Raw genomic sequence first — 15101 nt, forward strand, 5'->3', positions numbered from 1 at the left:
TGGAGCTTTATATCAATACATACCACAGAGAAACTGGCAAGGAAATGCTGCCTGGAGCTTCCCCATGCAAACATCTCTAGTGGCACTTATACATCTGTCTGCAGTCTCTTTCTTATCAGAAGGTTACAAAAGCATTGCAGGGAAGTAAAACTTTCTGGTTATAATCACTTTCTCAATACTATGTGTAGTTACTGACTTGTTAACTATGTATGTGGTACCAATGACTTACTCACATGGCTTGGATAGAACTGTACAAAAATATAAAATGAAACCCAAAGTTTTTCATTCTAACCTTAAAACCAATTCCCAAGAAGTAGAAGCATTCACTTACTGGTTCCATTTTCCTCTTTGCGGCGCTTTGATTCCTGCAACAATTCACGGTCGCCATTTGAGTGATCCTAGATTGAAACAGCAATGAAACACAGTCACATTTGCAGGTCTTTTTTGAAACATTTTCCTGCCCCATATAAGGTATAAAGGTAAAAAATATAATGAGATACAACACTCAGGGCCATGGCACACTTGGTGTTTTGATGCCCACTATTTGTGGTGATGATCAAAATGCCTCTACTAGATTGCATCTAGTAGTGGGGAGGGGTTGGTGCCTTTGCCTAGAAGATTTATCAGAGCTCATTCTGTGCAAATCACCATAAATCCTGTCTCTCAGATATTTGGTTTGATGTTTTTTTCACTGGAGTCAGTTATTTAGCCCTAATACATCTTCTAGCAGATAATGAAGAATAACTTGATTATTTAAGAAACAGTACAGAATTTGTAGTTGGTTATATTCAGAAAATTGCATTTTTCCATGAGATACAGCTAATATTAAACTTTCATTTTTGCAACCGTTCCCCTTTAAAGGAAAATAAAGAACAATGAAGTCTATTCTTGCTTTATACTCATCTTTGGTGGGTAAAATACTAAAGTTGTCGACTATACTTCATCTCCATTAAATCCAATACCCTCCCCATGCCTCACATTACAAATATATAGTACAGTGTTCATTCAATATGCAATGAGCAATCACTAGGACTCTTATAAAAGATATAAGAAATGTATGTAAATGCGGCAGAGCTAGAAGCTACTGAAAAATACAAACCCTCTTCCTCTCTTTCCGTTCTTTTTCCTCTTTCTTCTCTCTTTCGCGTGACCTCTCTCTGGATTTATCCAACTCTTTCTTCTCCACTTCTTTCTCCTTATTTTTGGATATTGCTGGGGTAGTGTGGTTTGTGTAGTGCTGTCAAATGAATACAACATGGCAAATTTAAAGCCTTATAGCCAAAACAAAAATAAATTTTAGTCTAAAAATTGTACCACTGGGACAGTATTTATCCAGAACCATTTGCAACTGGAAAACCTTGGAATCACATTCTTAGATTAATATCAGTTTAGTTCTTCAGACTCAGCGTAATGTTTGATTACTGCTTTCAAACACTAAACAAAGTAATTCTGAGATCAGCAAGAAGTATGATGTTTATCCTAAGCACCATGGAGAGATAATCTGATTGAACAAAACCACACCAGTCTGAACATGACTGCCTTCCAATAACATGTTGGCTTCCAAGGGATACAGCTACCTCAAAATACACTGTCACCCTTTACTTTTATTTGCTCCGCCAGTGTCATTCTGTCAGGGGCAGAATCAGAATCAGACCCAAAAATACCCCTGATCATACTGAAAGTAATGGCTGGAAAACCCCTTACTTGGCAAAAACAATGGCACCCATATTTCTGGGAACTGCGATTGATTGGGAAAGGTAGGGCTCTCTGTTTTTGGAGAGCAAAAAAATTCCTTCTTATTAAATGGTTTTCCTGTGAATGGGGCCTTTCCAAATAAGGGACGTTTCTGTATTTTGGATCTCTATATCTTCAAAATGATTTAAACATTAATTAAACTGAATAGGATTGTTTTGCCTCCAATAAGGATCAATTATATCTCAGTTGGGATCAAGTATTAGCTACTGTTTTATTATTACAGAGAAAAAGGAAATTATGTTTTTATATGTTTACATACTTTTTTAGTACACTTGGGTACTGTGATCCAAACTATGTTAAGTGCCCTTATCCTGAAAACCCCTAGGTCCCCAGCATTTTAATAATTTTATTTTTATCTGTAATAACAAAAAACTATCTTTTGCTTGATAATAACTAAAAGGAATAACCCGATATTGGTGGAAAAACAACCCTATTTGTTTCTTGATAAAATTGTATAAATTGCACCTACTGCCAAAAAGGTAGTCAAAATTGCAAAAAGTGATATTTTTACAAACAACTCATCGCTGCATATTCATTTCTAAATGATTTTACCCTGTATCTTCCAACTGCTGCCGATCCCTGATTTTCCCCCTGGATCTAAAGCAGCAAATATAAAGCATGATGGTTCTCATAGCATCTCATATATGATAATGAGGATATGATGACATGATAAAATAAACAGAAAACTCTGTCTACATCACACTAAAAGTAAAAAGGCTGCAGTCGTGGCTACTGTAATAGGAACCTATACATACCAGAGCCTTATAATCATTGCATTAAGTGTCTTTACATTTAAATGCACTTAAAATGTGGTTCGTTTTCTGCAGCAATCATGTACAGAAAGCTGAAACAGATGCCTCCAGCCTGTATATAATACAATGTAGAGCTTTTATGAGATTATATATAGCTTGTCCTGCAGACTAAGGCAACATTATGAAAGGAAGCCGTATCTAGTAAAGGAAAACTATTCCTACCCAGCAGCCCTTTATTTGAAAGGAACACTAAAAACAAACTACTAACAATTCATGTTTTAAGGGCATACAAAAAAAACATATTTCATACAAAGCTTTAGAAGAGGCAATTACCTATAGGTACTTCCAAGGCTGCTAAAATATGATTTTTAGAAGACTTTAGGTATGGTGATCCGAATTATGGGAAAACTCCCTTATTCAGAAAATAGGCATTCAGGATAAAGGATTCTATTCCTGTATTGACAAATACAGTAACCACTAAAACAGCTAATTCAGGCTGTGTTGGAAGCTTATTGATCCATGCATGGGGACTTCCTGCAAAAGCCTGTCTGACTAATGCCTATAGGTTCCCTATGTCACCATTACGTTTCAATGTTGGACTGGGAGTTAAACGAACAAATCCTGCATAATGCTGTGTGTAATTGCTATAGCAGATAGTTTCCAGGGGTGGGGACTAGATTGGGATACAACCTTTTTTATAATTTCCTGCAAAACCAATTGGAATAAAATGGGGGTGGAGAATCTCATTGTTCTTCAACTGTCAGATGAAACCATCAGCGTGACTGCTGCACATTTTTAGCTAAACTACGTGGGTGTGCAGAGATTTATGTATCTACTCCAACTTTTGTGGAATGAATCAGAGCCATTTAATAAGAAAGCACTATAATATAAGTCATGTTAATGGAAAGCTATTAATTCAGTGCTCTTTAAAACCGCTAAGCCAGAGATAAGTGAAATAATAATATAAAAAAAAAAAAAATAGGAAAGTTAGGAATGTAAAACCATTCTCTTGCAAAGAATACTATACTGGTCTGCGATTATAAAGGCATATATACCCAAGAGAAAAACAGAGCAAATAGTCAAGATAGATTGGATTAGACAAAAGAGAGCATTTTACCAACCCCACAGGTTATATATTTAAAGTCTCATTTATTTAGTGTTAGTGTTATGGCAGGGATCCCCAACCTTTTATACCTGTGAGCCACATTCAAATATAAAAAGAGTTGGAGAGCAACACCAGCATGAAAAAAGTTCCTTGGGTGCCATATAAGGTCTATAATTGGCTATTGGTAGCCTCTATGTGGACAGGGGGCTCTGTTTGGCATTACACCAAGTTTTTATGCAACCAAAACTTGCCTCCAAGCCAGGAATTCAAATATAAGCACCTGCTTTGAGGCCAAGGGGCTGGGGAGCAACAAGGCTGGATTACTGCTTTATGTTTAGCAGCTCTCCAGTTTTTCTGCAGCTAACACTAGGGTGTTATTTTTACGACAACCAGGCAGTGGTTTGAATGAGAGACTGGAATATTAGTAGCAGAGGGACTGAATAGGTAAAGTAGTAATAAAAAGTAACAATAACATTAAAGCAATACAGGGTAATGCTTTTTCATCATCAGCCAACTTAAAGGAGAAGGAAAGGCTAGTAAAGAGTTAATCTCAAGATGCAGGCATACCTTCAGTTGTCTCAATAGAGGCCTTAAGTCTCCCCATATTTCACCTGTTCAGAAGATCTGAAGCCAAACAGGAAAAACCCTGAGCTGTGTAAAGAAAGTTCCCCCATAATGCCTCACTCCTGCACAGACAGGCAGACCGAACTGAACATGCTCAGTTAGTAAGACTGTGAGTCAGCTTCCTGCTGATTGGCTGGGGGGGGGGGGTGAGTTCTTAGCATTCTTGAGGGAGGGGGGAGCAGGAAAGAGCAGAGAACAGAAAGCTGCGTGTCTGTGGCACAGGAATTACAGACACAAGAAATCTTTTTTCAGAGAAGTCAGTGCAGCGTTTCTGTGAGTGCTTATGGCTGTATTTGCATAGACCTTTTTGACAAAGCTTACTTAGTTTTTACCTTTCTTTCTCCTTTAACTGTCTAGTGATGGATGGTAGAAAAAAACCTACTTTTGCTCATGACCTGTCCAACAAATGCCATACAACCAAGAACTATGCCGGCACAGGAATCAAACTATACTAAGCACAATTCTGCAAGTACGTAGCCTCTGAATAATAATAAATAATTTGCAACACAAAGTTAACAAATATTGAACCTATCTTACAGCAATAGATTTACCCAATTTTCATTGAGTATCAACAACTGAACTATAAAACCTACACGGCCAACTGCTGATGCTTAAATATGTTTCCATAAATCAAATGCTCTGAGAAGGCACAGGCCAGAAGGTGTCATGTTTGAGAAATAACAGAATTGGTCCCTACCAAAATGAGCATACATAAAATCCTAAGGTTTGCTCTGTTTGATATAGGAGATATGATCATCCTTGTAGGGCTTCAACAGAAAAGGCAAAAGCCTTAAGTTTGTTGTTAAACATTTCGGCGACACAAAGTACACCTTTGTCTCAACAAAGTTTGTGGGAAAAAAATAGCGAGCAATTACCAACTCCCCCTCCGATAGTTGATCTCGCCCATCCACAACGACTTTAGAGCAGATTTGAGCCAAGGATTGGTCATAAAATGAAAGAGGACTTTGGCACAGGTTGGGAAGTGGTGGTTTAGGATTGGTCATGGGTTAAAACAATTTCTGACCCACTCTTAAGATTATGCTAGATTAAGCTATGTTAGATATATACTTAATGAGCTCTGGAAGCCATGACTAAATACAGCATGTATTTCATTGTAAAATGCAACTATACTGCAGTGGTGCTATGGCAATTGTTGGTGTTATTACAAAATAATCTTGAAATAAAAATGTTTGCCTCTCAATGCCATTCACAAAATAAGACCCAATGGAAGAAATGGTCTTAAACTGATGTTGACACTGAAAAACTACTCTTTAAAATATCAATGTACATTAAAAGTTGCCTATAGATCATGCTGATGTTTTTTTGCCGATAGGGCTGCTGTTGTAAGTAATTGTTAAAGTTCATAAATCTGACTGTTTTGCCAACCTGACTGCCCCTTCTCTATAGCTTCTAATGCTAACAGCCTACTGCTGCACAAATATGGCAGCACCCTCAAAGAGGAACATGGGGGATCAGATAGGGAATGTAAAAGCATCAAGAAGCATTTTTATGGCAAAATTATAAATAGCATGCAAAGACAATGTTATGAGAGATGTAAAAAAAAGGTTTAATTTTGGATGTCAGTATCTCTTGCTACTTGTCCAGTAACCCATAGCAACCAATCAGCAGGTAGCACTTACTGGTCAGCTGTTTAAAATCAAACATCTGATTGCTTGCTATGGGTTACTAGATGTAGGCAAACTTAAAGGAACTGTTCAATGTAAAACTGAAACTGGGTAAAATAGATAGACTGTGCAAAATAAAAAATATTAGTAATATAAGTTAGTTAGGCAAAAATGTAATCTACAAAAGGCTGGAGTGGGAAGATGTCTAACATAATAGCCAAAACACTACTTCCTGTTTTCAGCTCTCTAACCTCTTAGTTAGTCAGCGACTTTGGGGGGGGGGGGCATGGGACATAACTGTTCACTTAGTTTGTGGTCAGATTCAAAAGCAAACTAACTGAACAGTTATGGCCAACATGCCCCCCCTTCTCCTCAATTCACTGATTGGTTACCGACTGCTTAGAGAGCTGTAAAAGAGGAAGCTGTAAAAGAGGAAGTAGTGTTCTGGCTATTATGTTAAGACATACTCTTACTCCAGCCTTTATAGATTACATATTTACCTAACTAACTCTATTGGAAAAAAGTGTGGTTTTGGGCAGTCTATTTTACACAGTTTCATTTTTACACTGAACTGTTCCTATAAGACTTTTTTTTTTTTTTTTTTTTACATTACCCTGTTTATTGTATAACACATTAGCTCCTGAAGGTATTTTACATGTTAAAGGGGGGGGGGAAGTCCTGACTGAATTACTCGGACATAAATAACAGGCATCATTGCCTGCAGTGGTATTCAGTAGGCTACAGGAAAGAGATTTAAGGGCATCTCTAAACCAGAAGTTAAATTCTCATCCACAAAAAAAAGCTTTTGCCATTTTTACTTGTCATATTCCAGCATTACCTTACAATATTGTTTATAAGAGTTTTTCCATATCAGTGCAACTAATACTTTACATCTTTCCTTTTAGCATGCAATGCAAGAGCTACACTAAAAATAGTGGTAAAAAGTTTGTGGAAAAGATAGTAAGGGCCTCAAACCTTGGCTGAAGAGTCCTTAAATTCACTGAGGTTGTCCTGTAGAAAATGAATGGAGATGACACGTGAGCTGGGATAGTTGTCAGAAACCAGAGCCATGGAAGTAACCGGGAGACATTAAGAGCTACTCCTGAAGAAGGGGATAAATCTTTCATGCTGTTAATACTGAACAAAGAGAATCAGCAAGAAAAAAAACACTGATGCCATTTATCAGAACCTAAGAACTGCCCAGGGCATTGGAAAGAAAATAGTTTGACAATATACGAATAAGGGACACATTAATGAGTAAACAAAAATAGAAGCATTTACTAATGGATTTAGCAACAACAAAAAACTAATGAAACCGTAAAAAATAGGAAATGGGGCTATAAATGTTTTTATTTATAAAAAGTAGAAATAACTGAGAAGCATGTACAACTCTACATAAACTTCTATAATGCTCTTTGAATAAACCCAAGCAAGCATTATAGGTTCAGCTTGACAAAGGGGTTAATGTAAAAATGTCCCTAGAGGGAGCTTGGGATATACTCTTGACAGGACACTGCAATAAGGCTGGAGGAGTAATAGTGTACAGATGGTCATACACTACAGTCCCTAACCTTTCTTACTTGTGAGCCACAGTCAAATGTAAAAAGACTTGGAGAGCAACACAAGCATCATAAAAGTTCATGGAGGTGCCAAACACTATCAGCTTACAGGAGGCTGTATTTGGTAGTAAATCTTGTTTTTATTCAACCAAAACTTGCCACCAAGTCAGGAATTCAAAAATAACTACCTGGTTTGGGGGCAACAAGAGCAACATCCAAGGGGTTGGTGACATGTTGCCCCCCAAGCCAGTGGTTGGGGATCACTGCACTACAGGATCATTTCACTTGAAGGGGTTGTTACTTAATTTGACCAAAAGCAACAGAGCTAAGGGGTGGAGTGCTATACAAACCAATTACAAGCCTTATTTACAGTGTCCTGTTCCTGTAGATATGAGCTTCACTCCATTTAATCTCATTGCCCACGCCTCCCCCCAATATTTGGAACTACAAAGTAAAAATATAATACTTTTTGCACCTATTTCAACTCTATTGAGAAACAAAAATCATATATTTGTGACAGTAATGACACAAATATTATTCCCACCCACTTAAGAAATACCGGCATAGGCTGCCTTTTGGAAAATCTGACCAATTAGCCTATGGCTTCATGGCTTGGATGTGTATAATTTACCCAAAGAGTCAAAGCCATTTAGCACTGGTCTGACAAACCAGTGGCCAAAATAAAAACATGGGCCTATTGAAAGCACTTTGCAAGGTTTTTTTTTCTTCATATAAGAAATCCCAAATGTTAAAGGCCAAAAAACAGAAAAATATACAGAAAAAGTAACCTTTTAGAAACATTATGTATAACTAAAATGTAATTTTCTACCAGCCATATTACCTTACCCCAAGGGAGAGGAAAATGAAAGAGAAGGGGGGGGGGAAGGTACTGGAATCCAGAATTTGGAATTTAGACATCACATCATGGCCATCAGAATGGTTTCTCCCGGAAATATTGTTGGGACTTACAGTTTGAATGGTTCAAAATAAAAGATCTCACAGATCCCATGGAAACAGCTGGCTTAGAATCACAAAAATAGGGGGAAAAAATAAAAAAGGTGCATGGATTTAGCTACCATTAGTCTTCAAAGCCGCCAACGGACATTTGTTGCTTGGATGCCAGAGGTTTTTGTCTCAGATTGGAGAGTAGTATTAGGTAACTGCCACATCTGGTTTTAACGCAGTGTACGGACCAACACAACAGGACAGAATTACACTTCCAGGGGAGGAACTAAAGCTGAATGCGCTTCCAAATTACACAACTATAGAACAGAGCATCAGACTTTTTAAATGGAACTCTTTCAGGATTCCTTCTTAGAAGGCACATATCGGCAGTGAAGCTCAAGATGCCTGACGATTTCGTGTGGTATTTCGTGCATTTCTGCAACATCTCAGGATATCTTCAGTGCAATGGATTCTTCAATATTAAGTGTTGAAAAATATATATATATAACAATATGCTTGACTCCGCTCAAAGGAGGACTGCTTGTCGTTAGCACACTTTCTCAAAGCCAATAAAAAAAACGAACTGCTTACAAATAAATATTCAGGCACTTCTCCACCAAATCGGTCTTGAACAAAATTTCATTTTTCAGCTATATACAAAAATAATGCTGCTAGGTCCTTGAAGATTTTTTTTTTTTTTTTATTTTATAGAAAAATGATGCAATTAGAAAAATAGTCCATACTGGGCAAAAAACTTTTTACTGTGATTTCATGATTCAAAATACCAACATAAAAATGTAATTAACTGAAAAAAACAAAAACAAAAACACTTCCAGAGACTTCCATTGGACATTTGGCACCAAACTCGAAGGAAGATGGATGCTGGAACTCCACACAGGTTAGCCTATTATGGATACAGCCTTCCTCATGCTATACTAACCTTTACTGCTGAGGAATGTGATGGAGAAGAATGTGTATCAATTTTGCGTCGTTTTTGTTCTGGGGGAAAAAAAGGGGGGGGGGGGGGGAGCTGTTAAAATAAATGTAAATTACACCAAAAAAAACAAAACATGCAATTTGAGAAATCATTCTTTTCCTGTCCTTTCAAACTCATCCTATCCTGTTCTAGGGCTCCTCTAACAAGGCTATCTTTCTACAATAGACCAAGACATCGATAAGCTTTACAAAGTATAATAGGGTGGCCTGGATAGGCAACAGATATATAGAACCTAACAAGTGCACTTTCTACACTTTTGTCATTTTCTTCCACAGAACCTATTTTAAAAAAACTGCTGTGTGTTGTAGGTATCCTCCTTCCTGGAAAACTGTCCAACCTACATTCACTTCCTAATCGACTAATAATAGGCCAACATTTAACTAGCCCTCCTTGAAAACTTACCCCTCTCAGTTTCGGTCATGTCTGTACGGGGAACAGGAGACTTCAAGGACCCAGATACAGCTGCTTTATCTCCGGATTTGGAATTTTCCTTGGATTTGACTTCTTTCAATGCCTCTTTCTCTCTGGAGAGCTCCTTCTCTCTCTCCTTTTCTGAAGGGACTTTGGACTCGTTGCTCATGAGAACTGCCTTCGATTTGTCTTCCTTCTGAGACTTTTCTTCCTTCTTGGCCTTCTCCTTTTCTTTGTCAGCTTTGGGAGTCTTCTCCTTGGCATCACGCAACTTTTCATCTTTGCTCGAACGGTCTTCCTTGGCTTTTTCTTTTGCCTCCTTTCCTGGTGCCTTGGTCTCAAGAGGTGCTACTGGTGTTTTCTCTCGTTTGTCTTTCTCCTTTTCTTTCCCAGTTTTATCTTTGTCTTCTTTTTCTTTAAGCACTTTGCTGCATGGAAATAGTTTGGATTTTAATGCAAAATCTCCTAAATTCTGTAACACTTAAACCTGAAACAATAACTAATTCCTTTATCCATTTCACGAATCCCAAGAGTAGCTGGTCTTTCCAAGAAAGCAACAAACTGTCCTCCCGTTTCATTTCCCCCCTTAACTTACACTCTAATTAAGCATTAATACAGTAATCTCAGCATGACATGGGGTCAGGGCAATTTCTCATTAAAGGGACACTAAAGAAAACATATAAGCTACTTCATGATAGATTCTAATATGACTAACACAGCATAGTTGTGCAACAGCCCCTAACAGCTCTGTGCTTAGAAGTTTAACAGCAATATAATATGTACCTAGAAGAAGCGCTGTTCCCATTGCTTGCAGTCACCTTTGGTGCTGTGCTGGCAGCTTTAGTAACAACTTTTAGAGCACTCTGAGATTTCTCCTTGATTTTTTCTGACAAAAGAAAATTGAGAAACATGCATCACCATGACACCTCTAAATGTACACACAGAATTACTCATATTCAACGGAATGGGCCAGCTAAGAGGATTCATCCATTTAGATGTATTTTACTAATTACTAATCTTTAGTTTAGTGTGTATACTGTATATGTAGTATATGCGCTTTTGTAACATGTACTAGAATGAGAAGTGAATGTACCCAGATACACGATGAGCAAGATAGGGTCTTATAAGTCAGCTCCTTTGCTGACATAGCTTTATAAGCACTGAAGACAACATTAAAGGAGAAGGAAAGGTAAAAACTAAGTAAGCTTTATCAGAAAGGTCTGTGCAAATACAAACATAAGCACTCACAGAAATTCTGCACCGAGTTCTCTTTCAAAAGATACAGGATTTCTTGTCTGTTTGTTTTCCGGTGCCAGAGACACAGAGCTCTCTCCTCTCTCCTGCTCCCCCCTCCCTCAACAATGCTAAGAACTCCCTCCCCCCCTTATGAATGTGTATCTGAGCCAATCAGCAGGAAGCTTCCTCATAGTCTAACTGAGCATGTACACCAGTCTTGGTCTCGGTGCAGGAGCGAGGCATTATGGGAACTTTTTTTTTTTACAGAGCTCAGCTTTTTGTTTTCCTATGAGACTTCTGATCATCCAAACGGAAGAAATATGGGGAGACTTAAGGGCACTATTGAGAGAACTGAAGGTATGCCTGCAGCTTGAGATTAACTTTATTAGCCTTTCCTTCTCCTTTAATCTTTTCTTCTGAAGGCATAAAGCTCTTAGGCAGCAAAATACTACATTCACCCTGTGTACCATTGTCCTGTGTGATAACTGGCTCTGTGTATGGGACTTACCAGTTTCCTCAGTAGTGCCTTCTTCTGGTTTAGCTGCATTCGCCAACATGGAAGCAGATTGGTTAGAAATGCCTGGTCCATTTTGTACTGGGGGTGGCACGGAGCTCCTTACAGGGGGATCTTTGTGATGAAAATCATTTTCAGGCACCATGAAATGCTTCCTGCTTTTCAACTGCCCAGAGTAGCTGTAATTCGCACAGAGTGTCAAACAGAAATATACTACCGAACAGATTATATGTATTAAAGGACAAGGAAAGGCTAAGTCACTTGGGGTGCCAAAATGTTAGGCACCCCCAAGTGACTTTAATAGTGATTAAAAAGGTAGGCGATTTAAGTCATTTGGGGGTGCTTAACATTTTGGCACCAAGTGACTTTGCCTTTCCTTCTACTTTAAACTTACAAGGTCAATTTGTCATTACATTATAAGAGAACGCAAATGTTAAAAATAAAATAAGCTTGAAAACCTCCAAATACGGAAACTGTGGTTCAGCGGTAGCTGAAGTTAAGCAGTTGGATAATCCTGGGGCTAAAATAATTTTTTTTTAAATGCACTCAGCTGAAGTTTAGCTCGCAGGATGCCAACTCTCATAGCAATAACAGACCTGTCATTATAAAATCATCAATAGTCACCACAATGCTAGAAATTAAACCCATTTGCTGCAAGTAGAAGCCCTACTGTCACTTAAAGCGATGCCGTCAATTTTACCCCATAGCCAACGCATAAAGATCAGGCCTTTTTTCCTTCTCATCTTGGCATATTTTGTGGACTCTGCGCTCCAGAGCTTGGCCCAAGTTCAGAACCTTAGGATACCATGGCAGGATCTTAGTCAGCACAATAAGGATATTCCTGATGTGAGTGTATTCCCCTGTCTCAAGGCAATGCACAGATGCCTACAAGGAAAGAATTGGATGTAAGATACAATAATTACATAGAAAACAACGAAATGAGGAATATCCCTGGAACTTTACCTTGGTTAATTTATAATGCCATTTGTGCACCACATGACGGAAATTCTCATAATCCAGTTGGTCAGCTTTGTTCCCGCTATCAAAGCTGGCTGCCCTTAATATTGTTACAAAGCCTGGATAACTGCCACAATCCTAGAAGAAATCAATGGGATTTTAGATCACATACATACATGCAAAGCATGTACATTTTCCTGCTGAATATAACTACACAGAGAAAGACTAAGAGCAGAGCTAGATTGGTCAGGAGCACGGTTAGACAAAATTATATTCCTCAACTACATTGTTATGCCTTGTACTGCTAACAGGGTAGCTAAAATAAGCACAATGTGCTAGTAGCACAAGACCAATACTGGTAATATGATACAGTGCAAAAAAGGACAAAACTATAACAAAAGGGAGTACTGCTTTCAGTACTGCTGTACAATCATGGCCTAACACAGCATGCCTTAAACCTCTATCCTCTAAGTCCCAGGCCCAACCAATTTGCTTGACTACCTAAATTACAATTGTGTCCTATTGTGTACAATTGACTGTACACAATACAGTCAATACTGTAATAATTCCCTCCATAGGAACAAGTCATACCAGGAATGAACCAGCCTAACAGATTCAAAAACAAAGGTCGAACACCTGTCTTTCTTTAAGTAAAAAACTATATTACAGGTATGGGATCCCTTTTCCAGAAACCCCTTATCCAGAAAGCTCCGAATTACGGAAATTAAATTCCATAGAATGCATATTAATCAAATAATTCAGAATCTTAAAACCGATTTCCTTTTTCTCTGTAACAAAAAACAGTACCTTGTAATTGATCCCAACTAAGATATAAATAATCCTTATTGGATGCAAAACAATCCTATTGGGTTTAATAAATGTTTTATTAATTTTTTAGTAGACTTAAGGTATGGAGATCCAAATTACGGAAAGACCCCTTTTATCTGGAATACCTTTGGTCCCGAGCATTCTGGATAATGGGTCCTATACCTGTACATTTATATTTGTTAAGATCTAATTAGATCTGCTCTATTATTCCTTACTCCCTGCAGCAGGAGCATCGCTACAGATGAAGTAGACCCTTTAAATTTCTGGGGGGTCCACTGTCCAATAAGCTTATTCCTGAAGTTGAGGGGCCCATAAAAAGAATTTTAGATGTGTTCTTGATTCAAAGAACTTTAAGCACATGGAGGAGTTGGAATCTAAGTATACCCCTATGCTTCCACTCTTCTTTGGCGATTTCACAGCATCCATCCCTCAAACCTACATAATTCAGAGAATTTTAAACCTACCCAATACTGGTTGGACAAGCTAAGAGGCCTCCATACATATGCTGCAGATCGATTTGCAGGGATCTAATTGGCAGTTTATATCATAAAGCATATAACTAGATTTAGTGGCCCCATAACTTTAAATACAAACACTGAAATACACACATTTTAACTATACACTATGAGTATAGTACTTTATAATAATCTGTTGTTGCAGTAACAATTTACTTGTGAAAACATGGCACACTATCATAGCACTTAAAAGAATACTATAGAGTGACATTGCAGCACTATAACAAACATGCATCGCAATCAGATTTAACAGATGCTGAAGGTTTCTCCATGCCTAAGGCTTTCACATAGCTATCAGCTCTGGGGAATGCTCAGAGGCCATGTTTACAATTACAAAACAAAAGAATTATGGACGTGCTGACTTTATCTACAAAGATTACTGGAACTCTGGTAGGCGAGATATCTAATTTCACGGTCACCTTTTACCAGCTGAACCGAGCCATCTCTGTGCTGCTGCAGATTTAGGAGGTCACAAAATGATAAATATTTGATATGTTAGTGCTATAATATGAAACAAGCAAACTATTTGTTTATGGCCTACTGCTCTCAGCTTGTCATTAACAGCACATTAATACTGCGCTGAGAAAATGATAAATCAGGGTACGAAATGAAGAAGAAAAAAAAACACATCTTCAGCAAAGCATTGCACGGATTATAGCTCTGGAAATTCCAATAAATGTATGTGCCTGGTTTCTCCTGAAGCATTGCAAGAGCTATTTCCCACAGCTCACACTCCTGTACACACAGATATGGGAAATAAAGCACATTGCTTTGCTGAATACTGACATGAGCTGCTGACATGGAAAGGGAAGTGACAGAGAAATTTGGCTGAGAAATGTGTTCGCAAAGGAGTCGGCAAACTGTCAGGAACGAGCATGAATATTTAAATTTGGTGCCCGGCATTTTAATCAGTTGTCTTCTGCTCATGATAGAGCTGAGTGCTTCAAACTGCCGACATGAAGCATTTTCACAAGATACCTTACGCATACCAGCGTATCTTCTGCTGTCAAATCTGACCTGACAGAACATTTCTTTTCCCCTCCAAGTTTTTTTTTTCTTTTTTCATCAAAAATGATAGGGAAAAATAAAATAAATAAATTCTCAGTGTCACCGCAATCTAATTCTGCCAGTGCTCTTGTACAACACAGAATTTACAAGTACAAGTTTTAAATAGATGCTGTAATCTTTCTGGCATCGTTGAAATGTGTTTGCAAAGATGTAATTCTAAATAACAGAAAGTCTTGGCAAGTTTCTGGTATTGAAATAGTTCTGTACAGC

The 15101-nt window shown here is 38.0% G+C and overlaps 1 protein-coding gene across 1 annotated transcript in view; it reads right to left on the reverse strand.

The window, feature by feature from the left end:
• The window catches only part of thoc2 (THO complex 2), an 80412-nt gene that overhangs the window by 7045 nt on the left and 58266 nt on the right, over positions 1 to 15101 (reverse strand). Inside the window, exons 27-35 of the mRNA XM_004916871.3 lie at positions 12487 to 12618; positions 12224 to 12408; positions 11518 to 11702; positions 10557 to 10659; positions 9765 to 10201; positions 9306 to 9364; positions 6837 to 6872; positions 1100 to 1237; positions 332 to 398 (exon numbers count right to left, since the gene is read on the reverse strand). Coding sequence (XP_004916928.1) covers positions 332 to 398; positions 1100 to 1237; positions 6837 to 6872; positions 9306 to 9364; positions 9765 to 10201; positions 10557 to 10659; positions 11518 to 11702; positions 12224 to 12408; positions 12487 to 12618 — 1342 coding nt within the window. The remainder of the gene's footprint in view (positions 1 to 331; positions 399 to 1099; positions 1238 to 6836; positions 6873 to 9305; positions 9365 to 9764; positions 10202 to 10556; positions 10660 to 11517; positions 11703 to 12223; positions 12409 to 12486; positions 12619 to 15101) is intronic.

Source organism: Xenopus tropicalis, chromosome 8 (genome assembly GCF_000004195.4).
Source record: "Xenopus tropicalis strain Nigerian chromosome 8, UCB_Xtro_10.0, whole genome shotgun sequence".
NCBI classification, from domain to species: Eukaryota; Metazoa; Chordata; class Amphibia; order Anura; family Pipidae; genus Xenopus; species Xenopus tropicalis.